The 24,891-nt window shown below is 50.6% G+C and overlaps 2 protein-coding genes across 7 annotated transcripts in view; one reads left to right on the top strand and one right to left on the bottom strand.

Moving 5' to 3' along the window:
- TPM4 (tropomyosin 4) overlaps positions 1 to 24,891 on the top strand; it is a 37,201-nt gene that overhangs the window by 5,943 nt on the left and 6,367 nt on the right. For 2 of the 6 annotated variants that reach the window (XR_008462960.1, XM_009900661.2), the window contains exons 1-2: positions 20,314 to 20,898; positions 24,215 to 24,340. Coding sequence is in view for 3 of the 6 variants with exons in the window: in XM_009900661.2 (XP_009898963.1) it covers positions 20,785 to 20,898; positions 24,215 to 24,340 (240 nt within the window). In the remaining 3 variants the exon portion in view is untranslated. Of the gene's footprint in view, positions 1 to 20,313; positions 20,899 to 24,214; positions 24,341 to 24,891 lie in introns of those variants that run through there. The other 4 variants (XM_054174852.1, XM_054174853.1, XM_054174851.1 and 1 more) reach the window with 3 other exon arrangements.
- Positions 10,617 to 10,912, bottom strand: TINCR (TINCR ubiquitin domain containing). Its single transcript, XM_054174854.1, has one exon. The coding sequence runs from the start codon at positions 10,878 to 10,880 to the stop codon at positions 10,617 to 10,619; it is 264 nt and encodes an 87-aa protein (XP_054030829.1). The 5' UTR covers positions 10,881 to 10,912.

Below are 24,891 nucleotides of genomic sequence, written 5' to 3' on the forward strand. Positions count from 1 at the left end.
CACTTTGGTGCTGAGCATGTCCCATCTTCAGTGGCATGCCTCCAGTTTAATATTATTATTATTATCATTTCAATCAGGATTTATGGCTGCACCTAGGGGCTGTGCAAGGCACTTTCCAAGCACTCAGGAGAGGACTGGCTCTGCTCCAAGAACCTCATTATTTCAGGACAGACAGACACACCGAGGCGCCGCATGGTCAGGCAGCAGAAGTGCTGACCCCACAGCACCAGCACTTTCCACCCTGCACCCAGCTCCTTGCTTGACCTTGGGAAAGCCACATTCCTTCTTCCCATGCCTAATCCCATCCCACTCTTTGTCCAGCTCAGTTGCTCTGTGGCCAGCAGATCGAGGGAAGTGAGTCTGCCCACCTGCTCTCCCCTGGGTTTAACTCCAGCAGGAGAGATTTAGGTTGGACATCAGGAGGAAGTTCTCTGCTATGAGGCTGGTGAGACACTGGCAGTGGTTTGAAACTAGAGCAGGAGAGATTTAGGTTGGACATCAGGAGGCAACTCTTCACAATGTGAATGGTACAATATTGGAAGAGGTTGCCCAGAGAAGTGGTAGAAGCTCCATCCCTGGAGCCATTCATGGTCAGGCTTGACAGGGCTCTGAGCAACCTGCTCTGGTGGGGGATGTCCCTGCTGACTGCAGGGGGATTGGACTGGATGAGCTTTAAAGGTCCTCTCCAACCCAAACCACTCAAGTGTTCAAAGCCAGGCTGGATGAGGCCTTGAGCAAGCTGGGCTGGTGGGAGGTGTCCCTGCCCATGGCAGGGGGTTGGAACTGGATGATCTTCCAGGTCTCTTCCAACCTAAACCATTCAATGAATCTGTGCTTCTATGAAAGCCCTTCATCTGTGACTGTGTTCACATCTTTGCCTGCCTTAGAATCCCTGTGCAAAGCCCAAAGAAGTATTTGAGGAAGTATTTTTGTTCCGGGGGGGCGGGGGGGGGGGGGGGGTGGAAAAAGGGGGAAAAAAAATGCTGGGAAATAAGAAACTCCATTTTCCACAGCATTTCTTCAACTGCTTTTGCTGGTAAAGAGAAGCAAATGCTTTCTCAAAGCCCAGCAAAGCAGCTTTTCCTGTTGAAAACCAGAAAATGCAGGTTTGGGAGGGTTGGCAAGAGCAGGCATTGAAATTTGCTGGGGAAAGTACTGTAGTGGTTAGAGAAACCTCCTGCATTTCATCCTGCCAACAAGGGTGAACCTAACCCTGAAGTTGCTCTGAGAGCAAGGCAGCTGGTGAAACCTGTTCTCCTCCTGATCTGTGTCTTACAACTCCTTTCTCAATGCTCCTGCCCCACTGCAATATCCCCCAGGGCACCCTTATCCCCCTCCAGACTTCCCCAGAAAGGTCTTTGGCTCTTCCACCAATTTCCTGCTTTGCAGGCACGGGGCAGCAAGGGCAGGAGCTGGGCTGAAGGCAGGCAGGTGCCAGGTTCTAAATGCCAGCTGGTCACCTGGCTGCTGCATCTCAAAATTGATAGGGAGCAAGAGGTGTAATTACCTTCCCTTCAGTAGGATATTAACTTAAATGTCTCTCTTCTATCCAGCTGCTGGTTTGAGTTTTGTTGTGGGTTTTTTTCCCATGAAAATTGCAGGACTCTTGGGTCTGAGGGACCTCTCTCTTTCCATCAGGCAGGGTTGAATCAGGTCAGCTGGTTCAGAAATTATTGGAGCAGGGGGACTGGCTCACAGATGGAAGAACAACACCAGCAGGCTGATTGCCTCAATAAACCCTGGCTCAAAGAGAAGGCAGTTTTGGTGTAACAGAGAGCCCCTGATGTCAGGTGAGGTAACTCTTGCTGTGGCAGTGCTCAGCCACTCTCTGTCCTTTGGATATATAAAGGCTGCCAAGCTGCAGGGCTGTCTGTAGTGTGTTTAGAGCTGCACAGAGCCTTCAACCTGTATAGGAACTGCCCAGGAGCCCAGCCAGCCTCTGACCTGAGCCCCTTGCAGCTGGATGGACAAAGAGGAGGAAGGGGAGAATAAATTAGCTCAGACTTACAGACAGGAAAACAAAGGCCGAGATTAGCAACTTACTGAGGAGTCAGAAGGAGGCTCAGATGTCCCACGTCCCCATCTAGAGCCCTGAGCAAAGTCCTTCTCAGCTCCTTCTCGCTTCATCAGCCAGGCAGAAGTCACCCTCTGACGGGCATCTCCCTCTGATTCACTGCCCTCAGGAGCTGCGTCATTCTTACCCACGCTTCTCCTCTGGCAGCTGGGGCCACATGGCAGGCTGATGAGGAAACGTTATTTGTTGTTTTGTTTGGCTTCATTATTCATGGGCACCGTGCTGAAAACACTCGGAGCTGCCTTCTGAGCAGTCCTTGAGCTGCGGTGGAGGGAGGGACTTACCACAGGCTGGTGGCTGGGCTGCCTCTCCACAGCCAAGCTCTCTTCCATCTGCTTCCCTTCAGCCCTTGTCACGCTCCCCCATCTCTCACGGCTTTGGCTGTGCTCTTTGGCATTATCTGAAGAAGAAAGAGGCAAAGCCTTGGAGCACTGGAGGCAGGCAATCAGAAATGGCAGTTCACCAGGGAGGCACCGACCCTGGCTGGGGGGGCAGAATCTAAACCTCATCCTCTGACTGCTTTGCTTCTTCAGCCACGCTGTCTAGCTGAGGATAAGCTACTTGCAGGGTTTCAGACCTGTTTATCCTTCCACAAAAGCTGCCTTCACCCTCCTTCAGACAATCTGCAACTGTCTGGAGGCCTTTTTCTCAGAAGCAAGGCTCCCCCTCTTTAGTTCATTCTCCTGAAAATCCATTTTTCATCGTGGAACAAGGGCAGCCTGTAGCTTTCAGAGCATTTGGCCATGTACTGTGTCCAGTTCTGGGCCACTCAGGTCAGGAAAGATGTTGAGATGCTGGAAGGTGTCCAGAGAAGGGCAACAAAGCTGGGGAGGGGTCTGGAGCACAGGCCTGGGAGGAGAGGCTGAGGGAGCTGGGGTTGCTTAGCCTGGAGAAGAGGAGGCTCAGGGGAGACCTTCCTGCTCTCTCCAACTCCCTGAAGGGAGGTTGTAGCTGCTGGGGGTTGGTCTCTTCTCCCAGGCAAGCAGCCCCAGAACAAGAGGACACAGTCTCCAGCTGCACCAGGGGAAGTTTAGGCTGGAGGTGAGGAGAAAGTTCTTCACAGAGAGAGTTGTTAGCCATTGGAATGTGCTGTGCAGGGAGGTGGTGGAGTCACTGTCCTAGAGGTGTTTCAGAGGGGATTGGATGTGGCACTTGGTGCCATGGGCTAGTAGTCAGGAGGTGCTGGGTGACAGGTTGGACTTGATGATCTTTGAGGTCTTTTCCAACCTTATTGATTCTATGATTCTATGTTTCCAGAGACAGAGGCTTGGTCTGCTCTAGCCATGCTCACCCCTGTTCCTTAGCACTCAGCAGTGGGTTTCTGGCCTCGTGGTTCCATAAACAAAGGTTACAAGCCCTGCCCAGAAAAACTTAAGCTTAGCAAAAGCAGGTTCACTTTCTTAGTTACTCTTCTGGAGACCCTTAAAAATCATCTAGGGTTACCCCCCCTAGGGTCTCCAGAAGAGAAGCTGAAGCTCTTGCAAGTTTCCAGGGGTACCTCTTCAGGGCTAGCATTTGCTGCTTAGGGAGCTCATTATCACACCTTGGACTGCAACCAAGATACTCATGGCCTGTGGGCAGCAGCTCTGCCAGGCAGCCAACCCCACCCAGCCAAGCCAGTAAGTGCAGGGCTGAATCTTCTGACTCCTGTGAATTGCTCTTTGCCATTATGCAGACAAGAAACCCCAGCCTGTGCTGCAAACATTTCATCAGGACTTGGAGAAGTTCAGAGTTTATGGGGTGGGGTTTTGGGGTTGGTTTGTGGTGGTTTTTTTCTGTAGGGTTCCACCAAAGGACACTACAAACCTCTACAGGCTGCTTGGGTTATCTGCAAAAGCCAGCACAGGATTCATGTGGTTCCAGCTTCCTCAGCTGGAATTTCAGGGGACTGTAATAGCCAGGGGGTTGCTGTCAGTCCACCCTGTAACCCTTCAGTCCCATAAAACATCAGGACCACCACAAGTCTCTTCAGGCTGCTTGGGTTATCTGCAAAAGCCAGCACAGGATTCATGTTCCAGCTCTTGCTTCCTCAGCTGGAACTTCAGGGCACTGTAAGAGGGATTTGCTGTCAGCCCACCCCGCAGCACATCTGCCCCATGAAACACCAAGGACACAGGAGAGGGTATTTAGCCCAACTGGGCAAAAAATCTTCCCCTGGTCTAAACCAGCACAGCTCCAGAGAAGTCCTTATCACCCCAGAGAAGAAAAACCCAGTTTAGAATACACTTGCACAGAATCACAAAATCACCAAGGCTGGAAGAGACCTCAGAGATCATCAAGTCCAACCTGGCACCACAGACCCCATGACTAAACCATGGCACCAAGTGCCACATCCAATCCCCTCTTGGACACCTCCAGGGATGGGGACTCCACCACCTCCCTGGGCAGCACATTCCAATGGCCAACAACTCTCTCAGTGAAGAACTTTCTCCTCACCTCCAGCCTAAACTTCCCCTGGCACAGCTTGAGACTGTGTCCTCTTGGTCTGGGGCTGGGTGCTTGAGAGAAGAGACCAACCCCCAGCTGGCTACAACCTCCCTTCAGGTAGTTGTAGAGAGCAATGAGGTCTCCCCTGAGCCTCCTCTTCTCCAGGCTAAGCAACCCCAGCTCCCTCAGCCTCTCCTCACAGGGCTGTGCTCCAGACCCCTCCCCAGCCTCGTTGCCCTTCTCTGGACACCTTCAAGTCTCTCAATGTCCTTTTTAAACTGAGGGGCCCAGAACTGGACACAGTGCTTAAGGAGTGGCCTGACCAGTGCAGAGTCCAGGGGCACAGTGACTTCCCTGCTCCTGCTGGCCACACTATTCTTGATGCAGGCCATTAATTCTTTGCCTGGAGCCAAGACAGACACACAGACACACCCCCATGGGACATATACTAGCTCAGTTTCATCTAGTGCAACCCCATGCAGCTGCACAGGGGAGGAATTCAGACCCTGTGGCCCACATTAGCAAGCTCTGCTCTTTGCTAAATGAGCTTCCAGGGTTGATCAGTAAAGCTGATGAGCTAAATGCAGGGGGTCAGCACTGGGGGAACTGCACTGGTGCTTTTGGAACTAAAAAAGGATAAATTAATTTAAAAAGTCACTGAAACAGATTTGTTTCAAGGAGTTTGCAGCAGCAGAGAGCTTGGCCCATGAGTAATGCACATAAATACCACCCTTAGCCACAGAGCTGAAGGCAGTCCCCCACCTGGCTGTTGCCTAAGTAACGCATCTCCAGGAGGAGGGGGCTTTTTTTTAAGCCAGTGTTATTTATCCAGGAGATAGAAGCAGGCCTATTAAGGCCATACCAGGTCAACATATGTCTAAGCATGTGCTGAAGAACTTAATTAGTTCTCCCTGAGAAGAGAGGCTCCCAGTGCTATTTAAAGGATCGTTATCCTACTGCGAGATGCCTTGGAGCCTGCTGCTAGGGCCTAAGCCTAACAGGGCAAGCCTGGAGTAGTTGGATGGGAGCAGAAAGGCTTCCCTCCATGCTGGGGAGTAATTGCTGAGCAGCTCCAAGAGCTGGAAGGTCAGGGCAAGGAGCAGGCACCACAGAAATCACACTGAAAGGGGCCGGGTTCGTGTCTGGGGTGCAATGGCAGCGTTGTCTGCAGGGTCAGGCTGTGCAGGAGCTGTTCCTCTTCTGGCTTCCCTTTCTAGAGATCCAACATCCTCTGCTGTGCTTGGGGCCTGCTTCTCAGGCAGCTGCAGTGGGAGTAAGAAGGGGTGACTGGAGAGAGGAGTAATGCAAGCCTGGAGTGAGCCACCGCTCAGGGTCTCCGTCAAACACTGATCTGCATCAGCAGGAGTCAAATGCAGGCAGCAGTTCCTTAGCAGCAGCTGAAGTGGACCTCATGCAAGTGGCTCAGTCGGAGTTTTTATGCCAAGGCTCAGTGATAGTTTTCATTTCTGAGGCCAAAAAGCAGAGGCTGTAAACTGAATGCCAGCGAGGGAGTGAGGGGAGTTCCCCAAAGCTGGGGGATTTTGTTATCCTGAGTGGGTGCACCTTTGGAAAACCAGGATGAGCAGCCTCTGGAGGGTAAATCAGGGTGCCAGGAGTGTTCAAGTTTGTATAAGCACTGGCATCCCTCCCCAGGAACGCTCAGGCTGGATTGCAGAAGAGGGAGAACCCTGGCTATGCTTATCTTGACCTAAGAGTGACTTATATACCACATGGGACCTTGGTCTGCTCTTGGAGCTGTCAGGAGTTATTCTTAGATGAGTTGTTATGGTAACTGAGCTAATGCCCCAGGATAGATGTTCTCAGGTGGCTGCAGGCCAGAAAATCAACACCAATAGATTCCAGATAATAGACTCCTGCTAAACTCAATGCCAGCATCTACTTTATTTAACCTATTCACCAATGACTTACTGAACTCCATTCTCTGGGCAAGCCATCTACGATGACAACAGCTGCTTGGCCTCAAGGAGACCTCAGCTTCCAAAAGACTGAGGGGATCCCATGTGCTGTGCCTGAGCCTATGCCAGGAAATGAAATGTGTCTGGGACTTTCTTCTGTAATGAGAGGACAGCTGGCACAGAATGCCCAATGTGCTCATTTGAAATTCCTACCCTCCAAACCTGCATGGTCACATCCAGACAGCCCACAAGGAACAAGGAAGAGTCTCTGGCTCCAAAAATGGATCTGGACTGGGTCAAAACTGCAGAGCAATACTTCAAAGTTGTGACAGAGAACAGTCCAGGCACTGGTTTATTTATTAGTCCAGACCTTTTCTGACTGCTGGAGGTGACTGCACAAGAAAGAAGACTGAAATCAAGTGTGAAAGCTCTGTCAATCTGCCTGTCTACCACATCCAGATCCAGCTGGAGCTGTACACCCTTAGGAGTGGGCAGTAAGAGGCACCACAGCACACCCAGGAATCGCTTGGGATCACCCATTTCTGTCCTGCATTTGAGACAGCTCATGGGTTAAGTGGTGGGTTCAGCAGTTCCAAGACAATATCCCTCCACCTAACATGGAGAAATCAAAATGCAGCCAGCAAATTATCAAACAAGGAGCAGGCAGTGCCATACACCCACCAGTCACTGCAGCTGACTGCACCGTGGGAAGCCTCTTTGCTTGGTGCTCCACAGCGTGCAGCCAGCAAAGAGCATCCAGGCAGCTCACTGAGGCAGACAGACTTCAGGAAGAGTGGTGCCAGTTTCAGGAACTCCCACATCACCACCAGACCAGCTGAGCAGCTCCCTGGCTCTGGGGCCATGCACCACCTCCAGAGCGAGCCAAACTGGTTCTGCCATGGCGTGGTCCACAGTGCCAGGACTGATCATGCCTTGGGCATTTGGGACAGCCTGCTGCATGCCCCTGTGGAGGCTCTTGCACTGGTGCTGAACAGCTGCTCCTTTCATGTTGAGACTTGCTGGTGGTCTCCTTGATGGCTTGAACACCACAGGCTGGCCCAAGGCCACTGAGCTGGGGGGGTTTCTCCCTCTGCTTGTTCATGCTCACTCCCAGGCTTGCTCTGCTTGTTTTACTCACTTGCAAACCCTGTTCTTGGACTGTGAACCTCTGCAGGGCAGAAACTGGCTTTCAGCACGTCCCTTGCTCAGCTTCCACTGCACCAGGCTGGCAAGCTCAATCAGTGCAGCAGAAATGTGATTAACAAGCTGTGCACAAGGGGGAATTGCATCCTCAGTGGCTGCGACATTCCCACTTCTGGCCTGCCTCTCCGTTTTCCCAGGGCGAGAGGTCACGTTGACTCCACTCCAAAATGTCTCTGCTGCAAAACTTTGAACCACCAAGGCCCAAATACATTTTCCAGCACGAGCTGCTGCTGCTGCTTGTGCTGATCCAAGGCCTGCCAAGCTGCAGCCTTAAGTGAATTTTTATGACTAAGTTATAAACCCCAGAAAACAGGGAGCGAGAGGTGGAAATGCTGACTCGGCCATTGCTAAATGCCAATTATCTACAAATGCATTAAGGAGGATGAGGAGGAGGGGGGGGGGGGAGTGGGGAGCATGAAAAATAGGGTCATTTCCATGTTTTCTCTGGTTCAAAGTAAACTGTCCCACGAGCCCCCTGTAGGAAGGAGCAGCATGCAGAGTGACCATTAATATTTATAGGCACGACACCGAGCTCCAGACCTTGGCAATCAGAGCAGCTCCACTTGTGGAATTAATAGAGTTTGGCTGACATCTCAGTACAAAAGAGTAAGTAGGAGATACCAAGACTTTCAGGCAGAACTCAAAAAGCAGATGCTGACCTTTGGTGGAGAGGGGTCCATACCTCACTAAGCTGGTGAAGTACTAAAACCAACTCTTAAATCCTCAGGGCTGCTGGCCAAACCCAGCACCGCCTTCTCTGCTCCTGTGGCTCCCAGACAGCCCAAACACTGCATTGATTCTCTCCCAAGGCTCACACTGCTCCCAGCTGACCCAAACCTGGGTATCTCCCCAGGCACATGGAGCAACATGGGTTTATGGCTAAATACTGTTAAGGCTCAAGATGGTGCTGTAATGCCAGCTGAAATGCAGCACCTGCCTTCTCCCACCCTGCACTTCCCAACTCCCAGTTGAAGTGACAGAGAAAGTGCCCCCTGAACAGCAGCCCTCTCTGTGCTGAGGATCTGGTAGGGTGCTGAGGGTCTGGCAAGGTGCTGAGGGTCTGGCAAGGTGCTGAGGGTCTGGCAAGGTGCTGAGTCACAGAGGCTGCAGTCAGCTCAGGCCCATGCATCAGGCAGGGTGATGGCTACCAAAGCCACACACAGAAATCTTCAGGGCTCTGTGCTACCACAGTCACTCAGTCACCCATGTGAGCCCTCAGAGAAATGTGTCCCCAACACCTGGGCATTTACCACTAATTACTCTGAGAGTGGCAGAGCTCCTTGCAACCCTGTAATCCTTCATGGCCAAGAATTTAAGGAGAGCCACGACTTCAGGGAGAGACTGTTCACCCTCCACAATGCACCCAGCCCTGGCAAAAAGGACTAAGAGCCTGGCCAAAGGTGCTTGTTTAGGAGACAGGGAGGTTTAGATGAAACTCAAGATGAAAAATAGGAGCAATCTCATTCTTGTTTTCATGGACTCACATACACACACACACCCCAAACAAATTGAGCTGGGACTTTGAGCATCAGGCTCTGTGTTTTCAGACCCAGCTACTGATTGCAGGTGGGCACCTTGCATTCAGCACACCAGGGGCAGGACCTCCCAGTGCTGTTTGCACTGCTGCAGTTCCACCCTTGCTTTTGCAGCATGCAGGAGGGTGCACAGCACATTCTGGACATCAGGCTCCTGTCAGAAGAGCAGCAGTCAGCACATGCCCTCCATCAACTAAGGCCCTCTGAATCCTTCTGGGTTTGTTTTCCCCCCTCCCCCCTCAAAAATCCAGGCTGTGCAATTTAGGAACATAAACACTGCAAACAACAATAGCAAATAGCAAAGCTCCTGCCACTAAAAACAAGGTGAAAAGGAGGAGCTGAGCCAAGTTAATCAGTGAGCTGAAATGAGATGTTGGGAGAAAGGGGCTGTGGGTGACTTGGGGTTTGCAGTTAGCTGAGTGATGTGAAATCTCCTGTGTCTGGCTGAGCTCTGAAAGGAAATGCTTTATTAAATCTTCTTTGTGGGAGATTTCAACTTGCCTCTGGACTGGAAAATAGGACCCTGCCAGTATGTGGCACATAATCAGGAACTGAAATCCTCAGTGCAGGGTTTGTTTGGGGTTGTTTTGGGTGGGTTGTTTTTCTGCAGAGTAAACTCTGACCAGCACAGACTCCTAACTCATAGAGGGGCTCAGCATTTAGAAAGGTGAACTAGCCACAACACACAACACATGCTCTGCTCTGTACCTCTTCCACCCAGGATCCCCAAAATGCTTCACAGAGTTAATCATGCTGGCAGCAACCACCAGGCACTGGGTGGGCAGGAACTCATCACATTGAATCCAAACTAACCTGTGGGCCAGTGGAGCTCAGGTCCATGATCTCAGCTTTCATTCCCACTGGAGCACAGTTCTTGCCCTGATTTCTCTCCTTTGCACTGGCTGTACTGGAAGTCTCCAGTCTCTTGTACTTCTTGCTGTGATCTGGTCAGAGAAAGGGCTGCAGCCTCTTGCTGTCCCTGTCCAACACTCATTGTGTTCTGCTGTAAGCTGGTGGCTCACAGCTCTTCCACATCAAACCAGGACTGGGCCACCTCCAAACACTTGCAGAAAGTATCAGCTAAAAAGAAATTGAGAGGACCAGGCACAAGAAGAAGGAATGAGGACAAGTGAGAGGCTCCTGGAGCTCAGGACAAGCGAGAGGCTCCTGGAGCTCTCCCCAGTGCCTTTTTCCATGGCCTGTCCCTCCCTGTGTGCTTGCCCATGTAGTCAGGAAAGTGAGATCTGATCAGAGACAAGACAGGCAGCAGATTCCCTCCACCTCTTACTCCCTTATTTCACACCACAGCATGTCTGGATACGAAGAGCCTTGAATCTCAGTCCGGAGTTTGAGTTCCCGAGCTGCTTTCTGCAAACCCCAACAGGGAAGCATCCCAAGGGGCCAAGACACTGAAGCATTCCCCTTCCTTTGCACCACCCCCACTGCAGCTGAGCCCCTGGCCTACCTTTTGTTGCTGACAAGCAGCAGCACAGAGCCGTTCTGGATGTTGGCCTCTTTGAGAGTCTCATGCTCCTCCAGCTGCCTGGAGTTGTAATAAAAGGTCTTCTTCCAGGAAGTGACGCCCTCCCGCACCAAGTGAGCCCGGAGGTCCATCACTGTGTCCCTGGGCTTGACTGTCAAGGGCATCATCATGTCCTCATCAGCCAGGTGCACCTTGATGTGGTACCTCTTCCAGCGGGAAAGGCTCCTGCGCAGCGTGTCCATCCTCCGCAGCTCGCCAAGGCCGGCGTGGCAGAGAGCAGCATCCAGCTGGGAGGTTGGTAAGGCAGGGATGTGGCTCTGGAGAGGCTGTCTGCAGCCAGCAGCTTCAAATGTCCTGCCAAACCTGTTCCTCCCAGTTGCTGAGCCACATGCTTCACATTCCAAGGAAGAGCTCACCTGGCTCCGAGAGCCTGCTGGCTGGCAAAGGTCCCCGTGAATCATTTCCACACACCCCTAAATCCCATAATAATAATTACAATGTCTTCACAAGGTGCTCTTCATTCCAGTGGCTCTCAGAGGACTTGAAAGCTGGATCTGCACAGCCATTAGAGACATAGGTGAATGGGAGAAATGAATGGGTTCAGCAGCCTCATGGCTCCTGCTCTCAAAAGCTGCCAGCTGGGGAGAAGATCAGTCCAACAAAGTAGGCCTTGAGGAACCTCACAGCTCTTTAACCTGGTCATTTAAGGAAGAGCAGTACTCTGCATAGTGACAAATTCCTCTGGGAGGACAGAACAAAGAAGCAGACACAGGGCCTGGCTGGTGTGACCATCCCTCATTAGCCTGGGAGATGTGTGGAGTTCCTGAAGGCAAACAGGCTGGGACCCTCCAAAAGGGACAGGACTCATTCATTGCTCACCCTACCACCAGCTATCTAACACTGACTCACACACGCTCCTCACTGCTTCATCATCTTGATGTCCTCTGCCTTTCAGATCCCTGCCTAATTGATCCTATCCTGCTGTAGCACGTGAGTGGGGAGAGCGTGACAGGGCTGCAGGCACAGCACACAGCCAGGTGACAGCACACAGCCAGGTGACAGCAGAGCCCTCGGAATACCAAGAGGAACGAGCAATGCTTTGGTAAACACAACGATCCCTCCAAAGGGAAGGATCTGAAGGCAGCCACAGGAGCTGGCTGTAATTGAATGATCCTGCAAGGCAGACTCTGGCAGTCAGAGGATGATACTTCAGAGCAAACATCATCAAGATAAGAAAGTCTTCTTTTTCTTTTTCCTTTCCCCCCCCCCTTCTTTTTCTCCCAGAGATCAAGTCACCCTCTTATCTTGCAGGTAATTTCCTGCAGCCCAGAGTACAGGAATTAATTCCCTTGTCCATTCTTCCCAGCACAGGCCAGCATTTCAGGCCAAAGTACTGCGAGACAGTTGACTTCAGAGCCTGCTCCTCACTAAGAAGGGGCTGCTCTTGCCCATTAGATAACAAAACAAGCTGTCACATCTCCAGATATCAGACCAAGAGAGGTGTCCACTCTCCCACTGAAAAAACAAGGTTTCCACCCTGTCTTCACAACTCTCTCCTTTTTCCCTCCCCAGCACATTCTGTGTCTGGCAAGAACAGCAGCAAATCCCTTCAGCTGCACCAGAGGCAATGGAGATTTCCCTGGGCACTTGAGAAGGCAAGCTTCTGCTAGCAAGAGCTTGCCAGCTTGGGTCACTGTGAAGGTATGATTGTTTTGGTGGGGACTGAGATTCCTGGGTCCTCACTCTGCCACTGAGTTGCTGCAAAGGCTCGAGGTGAGTCATGTCATGCCTTCCTGCTTCTCTGTGCTCCTGTCCTGGCTGCTGCATGGGGCTACACGTGTCCATTAAGTGCCCTGTGGGAAACAGGAACAGCTTTCAGCACAGTCATGGTCTAGAAGCATCTAAAACTGCCTGGATCTACAGATATGTCAATAGTCCTGAAGACAGGGCACCACCACCCTTATGAGAGAGGGAGAGACTGAGGCACAAGGTGGTGCAAAGCTCTTCTAACAAAAGATGTCCAAGGTGAGGCTCTGGTCCCCATATTTAGCCATCTCAGGGAGAGGTCTCATCTTCAGAGACCCACAGAAACTTCTGAGCCTAGGGCCTGGTGTATCCTTCTCTACTGGGGTGACATTCACTTGGGGAGCCAAAATCCATCCCTGGTGTAAAGCCAGAGTCTCAGGGGCGAAGCAAAGGTCTGATCCAATTCCCACTGCCATCCAAGGGCAGGCTCTCATTGACAGCAGCCAGAACTGGATCAGGCCCCAGACACACCAAGGTCTGATGGCTCTGGCCAACAGAATTTGCCCAGGGAGTGCCAAGGGAAGCATAAGGCACTCTCATTTCAGCAGAGCCCGGCTGGTGTCAGCAGGTCCATCAGCTCCATCCTTCCAGCATATGTGACAGCCTGACAGCTGCCAAATACCTCCCTCAGACACCTTGCAGACAGCTCCTGTTTATTTTTAGGACAGCTCTTTACAGTCAAGGCTCAGATGTGTATCACACACAGAGGGGGGTGGCTGTGGCAGGGGGAAGAAAACACACAGCTCTGGGCTTGATTTCCTTGCCAATGGCACGGCTGCAAACTTTCCTCCTGCACCTCCATCCACCCATACTGGGACCCTTCACTGTATCCAAAGTGATGATATTCCAGCCTATGAGAGCCAGGAGAAGGAGAAGCACAGCAGTGGAGCCAGCTTATGAAATATTGAAGCAGTGAAATCCTTGCTGGAACACGTGAATGTCTAATGCCAGTTCCAATTAATTCTGAATTTTTCATTAAACCATTATTAAAAGCAAGAGGACAGCAGAAATAAGGGAAATTGACTTGGGCAGTATATTAAGTACCTTAGTTTTGCTGGAGGATGTTTTATTATCTGTCCAAAGCAATTATTTCACCAGCTCCTGGCAGTTTGTGGGCTAAACAGAGGTACAGGATGAAGTTCTAGGTGGTCTTCCCTCGAAGTTATTTTCATCTCCATCCCCTCCCCTGCGCCTTGGGTGAGGTCTCAGGCACGCTGCAGGTGGAGGACAAGACAAGGAGGCAGAGTCCTGAGGACTGGCAATAATGTGTCACTCTGGCATTATTGACAAATCAAATACAAAAATTATTGACTTAAGCTTTTCCCCATATTGAGGGCAAACAGAAGCCATGCAAACACTCAGAGAGCCTTCATTAGGCAAGCCTGAGGAGCAATTTAAAACCCAGCTGGACTAGGATTTTCTTGGGGAGGGAGGGCAGAAAGAAATAAAGCAACTCCATCTGCAACATGTTGTCTTCCCTCCCCTTCTCTCCTCCCCTCCCCTCCCCTCTCCCCTCCTCTCCCCTCCCCTCCCCTCCCCTCTCCCCTCCTCTCCCCTCCCCTCTCCTCTCCCCTCCCCTTCCCTCTCCCCTCCCCTTCCCTCTCCCCTCCCCTTCCCTCTCCCCTCCCCTCTCCCCTCCCCTCTCCCCTCCCCTTCCCTCTCCTCTCCTCCCTTCCCTTCCCCTTCCCTCCCCTCCCTTCCCCTTCCCTCCCCTCCCTTTCCCTTCTCTCCCCTCCCTTTCCCTTCCCTTCTCAAAGCTGCCTTACTCCATTGAGTAGAGCAAAAGAGAAACACCTGCTTAGATTAGGTGCTTCATTAAGACATCTCAAGCTGGTTAAGATGATCCTGAGCCTCATAATGTCTTTGGATGATGCCAGAATAGAGACACTCAGGTGGGTTGGTTGGTTTGGCAATGGCTGTGTTTTGCTGTGTGCTGTGCTGCTCTCCTGGCAGAGGACAACAGAGGAGAAGCAGAATGTTCATGGATTCACAGCTTGCATCAGGTTAGAAGGGCCCCTCAAAGCTCATCTTGTCCAACCCCCCTGCAGTCAGCAGGGACAACTCTGACTCAGGATGCTCAGGGAAGGGAATGGAAGGGAAAAGAGGAAAGGGAAAGGAAGAGGAAATGTAAAAGATAAAAGAAAGGGGAAGGGAAGGGAAGGGAAGGGAAGGGAAGGGAAGGGAAGGGAAGGGAAGGGAAGGGAAGGGAAGGGAAGGGAAGGGAAGGGAAGGGAAGGGAAGGGAAGGGAAGGGAAGGGAAGGGAAGGGAAGGGAAGGGAAGGGAAGGGAAGGGAAGGGAAGGGAAGGGAAGGGAAGGGAAGGGAAGGGAAGGGAAGGGAAGGGAAGGGAAGGGAAGGGAAGGGAAGGGAAGGGAAGGGAAGGGAAGGGAAGGGAAGGGAAGGGAAGGGAAGGGAAACACCTCTGTATATTCAGCTTTGAAGGCTCAAACTTGCCTGGCTTTGGAACACTACCTGCAAATTTGCTGAGCCAAAGTTGGCTGTGACTTGGTGACATTTTGTGGTGGAAAAGGAAATGTGAAAGGGGAAAAAAGCAAGCCACAAACCAACCCACCCCAGTGAGGCAGATGTTAAATGAAGCAGTCAAGTGCAGACAATGGAAAAGCTGAAAAATGGTTCTGGAGGAAAGCATTTTTGTGGTGCTGGTTATTTCTCACTGCAGCTCTTTCTAACTTCCCAGAGGGGAGATTCATGACCCTAGGAAGCAGTCTGTATCCTCCAGGGTTTGGCCTGCGGCGGTTCATGACTCACTTGCCTGCCAGGTTTGGCAATGAGCTGAGTGCAAAACGCTTGTGGAAAGAGCAAAACAAGAGACAAACGAATTAATTGCTGGAAAGGCAAAAAAAAAAAACCCAACCCAACCCAGAACAATCAAGCTCTGTGCACAAAGGAGGGGTGTGGATGAAGGGAGGGAGGGGACTCAGAGGACTTTGGAGGCCACTGAGGATTCCAAAGGAGCTGGCATCCCAGGGAACCAGCTCCTGTGTTTGCAAGAGAAAACAAATTCAGGATGCTCGATCTTAGAAGGTGAGGTAGGCAGAAAGAGAAGACTTGAAGCTCTAGCAGGCGTTCCAGCAGCAGAAGGCTGGTGTTCAGGGGCTCAAAGAAAGAAGATTTGTGGATCTACATTGCCATCTAATGGCATGGAAGAGCTGAGAGCTTTCTCTGTGGCCCAGAAATTGATTACAACAGCAAAGCAACAGAAGAGGGGCTGGTCCAGGGAGGCCTGGCCTTTGGTCTAAAGGCAAATCCTTCCCTGCCACTGGATGGGTCTCACAAGCGAAGGCAACGCAGGCAGCCCAGAGAAAGGAAGGGCAGCCAAAGGCTGCTGATTCCTGCTCTTCTTGCATCCTCTCCTCTCCATTCTTGGGGTAGAGACTGCTGATTCCTGCTCTTCTTCCATCCTCTCCACTCCATTCTTGGGGTAGAGACTGCTGATTCCTGCTCTTCTTCCGTCCTCTCCACTCCATTCTTGGGGTAGAGGCTGCTGATTCCTGCTCTTCTTCCATCCTCTCCACTCCATTCTTGGGGTAGAGGCTGCTGATTCCTGCTCTTCTTCCATCCTCTCCACTCCATTTTTGGGATAGAAGCTGCTGATTCCTCCACTTTTTGCATCCTCTCCACTCCATTCTGTATCAGCAAGGAATGTTAACGAGGCTAGAGGATGGGATTTTTCTCCCTTGTGATGTACCAGACACTGGCATGTGATGGGCTTCCCCAGCAGGTGCACATTTCATGTGCTGAGTGAATTCTGCCATCCTGTTCAAAACAGTATCAAATTCAGCACCTCAGGTGTTCAAGGCTCTTCTGGGACATGCAGATGACCAGGATTATTTAAGAGAAGAGGTAAATTCCCCCTGGATCTAGGCACATAAAGACTAGGTCTACCACTCTAGCCACACCTAGCCTAGTACCTTGTCCTCATCCTCGGTGAGTAATGGATACTTAATGAGGGAGTACCAGAAAGGTGTTAGAGATCATTACTGAACCCTGCTGCACCTTTCATGCTGGGAGACAGCCCTGTAGGAAGAACCCACAAAGAAATCACTGAGATGTGAGGATTTAAGGATTTCTTTTTACCTCCAAAAGGAAATACCAGGAAAATACACTTTTGTTAGGGTGTGCTCCTAAAGATACAGCACAGCCTACAGCCTCTAGGACAGAACACTTACAAGAGAGTGTGGACTGTTAGGAGATACTTACAGTATGAAGGCAAAGGATATTTGGTAAAGATTTGTCAACTGCTTCTTGCTTCTTGGCCCTGACATGTGCCTCTTTGCATATGAGGAGGAGTTGAAGCTCAGTCAATTCTAAAAGGGACTGGACGTGGCACTTGAAGCCATGGTTTAGCAGTCATGAGGTCTTGGACATGACAGGTTGGACTTGGTGATCTTTGAGGTCTTTTCCAACCTTCTTGATTCTATGATTCTATGAAAGAGAGGAAGGTGATGTCTATGACCAGGAGTTTAGAATAGAGCAGGGGGGGGGGGGGAATGGGGATATAAAGTGTCTGCTTTCCCCAGATAGTGAAATGGGACATGGTATGGAGCCCTGCAAACTTCAGGACAATAAAAAAAGAAGCAGGGATTGGGGGACAGAGAAAATGTTGAGACCTGCCAGACTTCAGGCCACAGGTCTGCCCCCTGCTCCAGCCTGTTGAAATGCCTGCTGTGACACGCTTCCCATGCAGCATGTGCCAAAGAAATGAGCACACTCTCCAACAATCCAACTTCATTTCCTTCTGCTATCCTCTCATATTTACGTACCAAGCCTTGCCAAGCCCTTGCTTGGCCCAAACAATCGCTCTGCAAGAAAAGGGAAAGCAAAGGAACTCCTTTACAACCTGTAAAGCACCTTCTTGATTATATATATATATATATATAAAACCATAAAAGACATTATCTGGAGGGCTTTTCTTTCTCACTTGGTTGCTCACTGTTTCTCAAGTTAATGAAAGCCAGAGGCAGTGAGAGCGACAAGATTATCACTACTGAGAGACCAGAGTGAATCTTTCTGGTATTTCCCTCCAGTTCGTGAAGCAGGGAAGGGAAGGAGAGAATGTACCTGGCTGAAGGGCTACATAGGGTGACATGTTCCTTGATGTTCCTTTCTAAATGTGGCTCTGAGTCATGCTCCAGAGTTGATTAGAGAAATTATCTCCCTGCTATAGAAATACAAAGGCAAAAAAAAAATAAGAGTCTTGCTCAGTGTTCATTTCCCCAGCCTCAATTCTGAGCCTGCCCCAGCCTGCAGCAGGAGAGGGGATGGTGAGCTGGCTGGAAAGCCTCTTCTGCTCATCTCAAAATTATCAGAAATTATGAAGAGGCTGTAAGAGCAGCCATAGAAACGGCTCAAAACGTACACCTAAGGCTATGTGCAGCTGTAGTCCCGAGAAGAGTCGTGCATGGTCTTGCATCTGCCTCCACCACACAAGTTCCTACATGTGCCAGGTCAAACAGGGCTAACGTAGTCTTTCCCCTGCTTAGTTTCTTCCCCCTACTTGATGTGTCTCCAAAAGTGCACCCCAAACTCTGCCCCTTCTGAAACAGAGCTACAAAGAGGTCCTGCAGCACGTTCACCCCTCATGGCGTGCAGGCCCGTGAGGTGAAACTGGTACAGGCACAGTCCAGCCTGGAAACAGGATGTCACCAACAGCGTGACCAAGGTGGAGAAGCCCTGAAGGAGCCATGAAACAGAGTCAACTGCTTTGAACTCCCAGGATCAGCGTGTGAGGGGGGTTGGAACTAGATGATCCTTGAGGTCACTTCCAACCCTAACTATGATCAGCGTGTGAGCTGGACCACCACATCACAGCCAGCAGAAGAAAGCTGTTAAAGGTGCCTTGAGCTAGTGGAGGTCACCAGGGCTGTGCCACACCAGGGGGCTGAAGAGGCAGCTGCAGCGTGATGGTGGCTGCCAGGATCCTGTTTTGTCTTCTTGGGCAATTCAGCAGAGGGCTGTGATCACCAGCGCTGACCCTTACTTGACACCCAGGGTTCCAACATCAGCCCCCAAATGCCCTCTGCAAGCTGCTGCCCTCAGCCAGGGCTGAGCCAGCAAACGCAGGGAGGAGGAGGAGGGCGGCAAGGGGAGATGCAAGCCACGATGGTGCTCGGTGCGGTGTGTTCCTTTTTAACGCCTTTTCTGCATGTTCAGCAGCAGTGTTAATGCAGTGCCTCACCCCAACTCCTCAAACCTGTTCCCAGGCTCAGCACCTGCCTGTTTTTATCGTTCATTGCTTAAACCACCAAAACTGGACCGGAAAAAAAACACAACCAAACAAACAGAACGCCTGTGGGGCCACCTCGCCACAGCGAGGGGGCAGAGGAGGGAAGGCGACTTCTGAGGGGGGAAAGCACATTTAACTGTGTGAGGTATGGCGGGAAGAGCCAGCACCGCCGCGGGAAAGAGCCCAAGCGCCTGAAGCCGGCGCTGCTCAGAGGGGCAGGGACTCAGGCGGGGCGGGCTGAGGGCGCTGCGGAGGCGCCGGGGGCGCAAAGCCCTCTGGGAGGTGTAGTCCTCGGGCGCGCCGCCATCTTCGCGGCGCCGCCGCAGGACGGCCGCTGTACCAGGGCCGCGCCTTGGCAGCCATCTTGGGATGGTGAGGGCCAAGCTCTCAGCAGCAGGCAGCTGCTGGACACACACACACACACACACACACACACACCCCCCTCTCCCCCGGAATCTTGAATTTTTTTGTTGTACTTTGAGCATTGTTTTTATTTTCAATCGAAACAGCAGGCATTCTCTCATGAAAGGCAGCCCGAGCAGCCCAGTGGGTGCTCTAAGAGCCCTGGTTAGAGGGTGGTCTGTGGGGCTTGCTGACAGGCATGGTGCCGGTGTTGGCTTCGTGTCCATTCTGCCATCGTGCTTTGATAAATAAAGGGCAGCTTTTCTGAAGGTCTTTCTTTCAGTGCCATGCTCGCTCACTCCAGAGGAGGAGTGGTCCTCTGGTGAGCCTGGTGGTGGTTCCCCTCATGGCTGCAGGTGCTGTGAGCACTGCTGAGGGGAAGGCCTGGCAGGGTTTGTGGAGCTGTGCAGAGAGTTTGGGCTGTGTGAGGCCTGAGCACAGGGCTGTGGAGAGCAGAGCAGGAGCAGAATCTGGGAGGGAAGGATCATGAGGTGGTTAACAGGGCCTGAGTTTGGGAAAGCAGTGGGGGAATATGAGGGCATGCAGGTTAGCAAAGTCCCCAAGTGCTTCCAGTCTGCTCTGGGAGGTGAGGTAAGCAAGGCCGTGCTGCAGTCAGGACAAAGCAGGGGTCAGGGGCTGTGAAGCTAAGCAAGAGCATGTGAAAGCATGAGGAAAGGGGCTATGCTTAATGGGATTTATGGGGATACGCTTAATGGGACTGCAAAAGGAACCAGGGTTCATCCAGGGGTCCTTGGATGCTCTTGATCGTGTCCTCAAGTAGAGCTGCTCCTGATGTTCTTCCCAGAGCCTGCTCTTGCCTGACAGGGAGAAGGTGACTCTTTCATACAGCAGAAATAATTTACAGTGCTCATCAGACTGCAACTTCAGGTGTACTGTTCAGTTGCCTAAGTATTTAGTAAGTGACATTTCCAAGAGGGGCACTCAATGCCTTTGAGCCCGAACTTGGGATCTAAATGTGACCTCCATTATGTATTACACAATGACAGATTATAGCTAGCTCCTTCACACCAGTGCTGCTTTTCACAGCAAAAAAATCTGGCTGTCTTATAACATATCCTGCCTCTTTTTATAACATATCCTGCCTCTTTTTATAACATACATTTAGATGCTTCTTAAAGTGTAGTTTTTTGGTGGGGTTTGGTTTATTTTTCCAAGCATGGCTTTATTTTGGAGTAATCCAAAAATACCCTCCCCTTTCCTTCATTAGCCTTATGCCATTATTACAAGAAACCAGACCATCCCCATAGATCTATTGGGCTGTTTAATTGCTCTGCAAACACAGAGGGGTGCTAATAAGCTTTCTTTCAAGCATGTGTTCATGTGTCAACACTTCTGCTTCTGTCAGAAGCTTAAAAATGGAAACAGTTTTCTCTTTAAGAAAACAGGACCCAAATAAGGAGATGATGGAGTGGTGAAGATTCCTCTAGCGAGTCTGTTCCAGCTCATTCCTTAGAAAGGCTGTGTATGAAAGACCAGAGAAGGGCCAATAGATCTGGGCTTTGTCCAGGGGTCTCTGGGTTTAAAGCTCTCTACAAGCACTTGAGCTCATTTTCCCTGTGCCACGGGCTGGGTACAACTTGTTTCTCTGCCCAAGCTGTTAGAAACCTGAAACTTTACTCCTTGGGAATTCTTTCAGTAGCACCAGAGATCCAACCTATCCTTTAGCAAAAAATGGAAGCCATCAAGAAAAAGATGCAGATGTTGAAGTTAGACAAGGAGAATGCCATTGACAGAGCAGAGCAGGCTGAAACGGATAAGAAGGCAGCAGAGGACAAATGCAAACAGGTAAGTAGGAATAAGATCACTGATTGTGTATGCACTGTGCAGATAAGTGTAGCAAAATACTCTGCTGCAATTTTCTGATTCAGAAAGCAAAATAATTTGAAGCCAGGTTTCCTGTTAATCTTCTTTTGAAGTCTTTTTTTCCCCCCTTTTTGTGCTGTTACACTCATAGAGCCAGGACTAGGTATTAACTTCTCTTTTCAGCCATCTGAGGCTTTGCAAAATTAGCAGCATCCACAGATTATCAAGAGCACTTTGTCTAAGTTTTCTTGAATCTTACACAATTGCCTTAATTTTATGCTTGTGATTCTATGGCAAAGGCCTTACATATTGCAGATCAAAACTGTATACCTTGAACACCTGAAGGACTATTGTTCATACCTCCTGGAGAGGTAGCTGTGTCTAAAACATGGTTCTAAACCTTCTCCTTGATGTGAATTAATAAAGTTCACTTCACTAGTCCCTGGCACACAGGGTGCCCCTCAGACCTGCCAGCTGTGACTCAACAATAGATAGGTTCTAGTTTTTTTTGTGTTTTTAAGAATAATCAGAAATATCTTAATTTGAAAGCTGTTAACTGCATTTTAGTGATAACATTTTCATGTCCTTTTGCTTTTCAATGTTCTCTGTTCTGTTCTTTCCCTCATATTTGAGCTGCATGTTCAGGAATTGGCCTGAAATTGTGCCAGGGCAGGTTTAGGTTGGATACTGGGGAAAATGTCTGTACTGAAAGAGTGGTCAGGGATTGGAACAGGCTGCCCAGGGAGGTGGTGGAGTCACCATCCCTGGAGGTGTTCAAAAAATGTATGGACATGGCACTTAGGGACATGGTTTAGTGGCCATGGTGGTCTTAGGTTGATGGTTGGACTCAATGACCTTAAAGGTCTTTTCTAGCTGAACCAATTCTATGATTCTAAGTATTTTCAGAATGATTTTGAAATGGAAGTTGACTACACTTAAGTTCCTTACAGCACCTCTTGTAAAATCACCAGGTCTTTTCCTTTCACGTCCTCTAAATGCGACTGCTTCCACTACATCTTCTAGACCGCTCTGATACCTTGGTAGCTTTCATTTGGCCAACTACTTCTTACGTTCAAGTTGAGTTGGAGGTCCTGGATGATAGAACTAAATTTCAACTGCTTGTCCACTCGAGTGAAGCAGCAGGAAAAGAGTTTCCAACGAGGTCAGGTGCTGCTGTCCTCCCCCTCTGCCCCAAGCAAGAGGAAAGCTCCTTGTCCTTTCTGTGTCATTACAGCGAAGTGCCACAAGCTGCACACATCGCCCTTTGTGTGCAGTCCCCGTTTCCTCCCGGGCTGCAGGGCAGCTGGGCAGACGCTGTTCTGCTGGGCCACAGTTTCCCCAGCTGATGTTTCTGTGCTCAGCTACAGCCGATTGTGTTTGCCAGTGCTTGGTCTTCCTTTACATTTAGCTCTCAAAGGTGATTTCCCACAGATAAATGACACAGTTATGGGAATTTGCAAGCATCTCCATGAAGGTAATTCACAATAAAAACTACAAAAAAAGAAAACCAAATCTTTGCTCTCTCTCTCTTCTGAATTGCCTCCAATTTTTCAGCTCTTTTTTTCTTTAACGTGGGTGCAGTCCTCAAGTAGTTGTTTTTAATGCCACACACAAAGCAGCACCACCCCTTCCTGCTGCTCACGGTCCCTCTGTTACAGTACCCAAGTGAGCACGTCCTGGTTACTCAGAGTACAGCAACTCAGCAACATTCAGGAACAGCACGCTACCAAAAATGTCACTCCAGCTATCTTTGAAGCTAGACTGAAGGCAGTCAGTGCACCAAAACACAAACTATTTTGAGGGAACTATTTTGACAGACTAGATTTATGTGCAGGCAGAGCTAAATGGTTAAATCAGTTCCCCTCTACAGTCTGAACTGCTTTGTATTGCAAATGAAACGGTGAAACAGATGGGTTTGCAGGCAGCACCCTTATCAGCAGCCAGCCTCCTGATAATGGGAATTCTTCAGGGAGCATGAGACACTTTGTCATTAAACAGTCTCCTGGCAGGTTATAAATAGTCCCCTTTAGCCTGCAATATGGATTTATATGGTATGGAGGAGAGGGGGTGAGCCTCGTGGTGGGATGGAGCATACCTTGTTGGCCCAGAGAATAATTTGGGTTGGAAGGGACCTCCAGAGGTCATCAGGTCCCATGCTTGCTTCTACCAGGCTCTGTCACAGGCCAGACCTGCTCCCTCCTGCTCCCAGAGGACCATGCTTGGTTTAAAGTGTCTGGATGTACAACAAGTTATTAGAAAACAACCACTTGGGGTTTTTCTGTAGCTGACAGGAATGGAATTGTTTTATTAGAAATCATCAGGCAGTAGTAGTTAGAACAAACATAAGGACATAATCTTAAAACACTTGAATTATGCTGTGCAATTAACTGCCATGAGATGGTGTGGAGTCCAAAACAGAAATGAGGTGAAAAAAGGCCTTACACCATGTTGTGTATCCAACCAGGTCCTGTGTCTGCAGTGAGAGGGATCAGAGAATCACAGAATAACAGGTTGGAAGGGACCTGTAATGCTCATCTAGTCCAACCCTCCTGCAGTCAGCAGGGACATCTGCAACCAGAGCAGGTTGCTCAGAGCCCCAACCAACCTGACCTGGAATCAACCCAGGGATGGAGCAGCTCCCACCTCTCTGGACAACAAGGGACAGAGTCTTACCACCTTCAGTGGAAAACATTTCTCCCTTCTCTCTGGCCTGCATCTCCCTAAGTTTCAAACCATCACCCCTTGTCCTGTCACAACAGGCCCTGATAAAGTGTCTGCTCCCAGCTTTCTTCTCAGCCCCTTTGAGTACTGAAGAAAGTCTCCCTGGAGCTTTCTTTCCTCCAACCCAAATTCTCTCCGCCTAGCCTCACAGCAGATGGCGTCCAGCCTTCCTATCATTGTCGTGACCTCCTCTGACCCCCCTCTAACAGGTCCAGGTCTCTGCTGCACTGAGGACTCCAGAGCTGGCCCTAGCACTGCAGGTGGGGTCTCAGCAGAGCAGAGCAGAGGCAGAATCCCCTCCCTGATCCTGATGCCCACACCGCTGGGGATGCAGCCCGGGATGCAACTGGCACTGAGCTGCGAGCGCACACAGAGACATGCTTGAAATGATCCTTCCCTGGCAGCAGCTGCTGCTCGTTCTTGGACTGCTGCCCCAGCAGACCTTTGATCTGGGCTTTTGTGACTCCGTCTGTTGTGTTAGGTTGAAACCAATAGTAAAGAGAGAGTCTAAGCACATTAATCTGTAACCAGGAGTACACCAGAACGCTCACTTTGGGTGTTTTTTCTCTCTTGAAAGGTGGAGGATGAGCTGGTAGCTCTGCAGAAGAAGCTGAAAGGAACTGAAGATGAACTGGATAAGTACTCGGAGGCTCTCAAGGATGCCCAGGAGAAGCTAGAGCAGGCTGAAAAGAAGGCCACTGATGTAAGTATCCGTGGCTAACGCTGCCCTGTGACTGTGCTCTGTGCTCTGCAGGGCGGGTGCAGGACAGAGCGATAGGACTTGCTGAGTGCCTGCTGCAGCACTTTGCCCAGGGCAGAGGCAGGGCAGCGTTACCTCCCATACCCCCCACGGAGGCAGCACTGCTCCACAAACACCTAAACAGGGGGAGGGGGAGCTGGGAGCACTGCACCCATCCAGGCTTCTGAAACAGGAGGGACATGTTTGTGGGAAGGAATTCCTCAGAAAGGTGAAAATTCCTTTAATTGAACAAAACTGTGAAGTTTCAAGGAAGCTGGGCCAGCAGCCGGGCTCTGCTGTGGCCTAAGGAAGCAGCCTGGCCACAGCCACACAACGGTCTGAAAATTCAGAGCCGGCTCCCCAGGCACCGCCCGCTCGTTTCGGTGTCAAAACGGTCACTTTTGGCTCCTCTCCAAGCCTGGCCGTTAGAAACCGGCGGGCAGGAGCTGGCGGCAGTGCACCGAACCCCACCCTTGGGGTCCTGGGGGTGTTCCGGGGAGCCCCACGGCCTGCAG

The sequence above is a fragment of the Dryobates pubescens genome, chromosome 31 (genome assembly GCF_014839835.1).
Source record: "Dryobates pubescens isolate bDryPub1 chromosome 31, bDryPub1.pri, whole genome shotgun sequence".
Taxonomy (NCBI): domain Eukaryota; kingdom Metazoa; phylum Chordata; class Aves; order Piciformes; family Picidae; genus Dryobates; species Dryobates pubescens.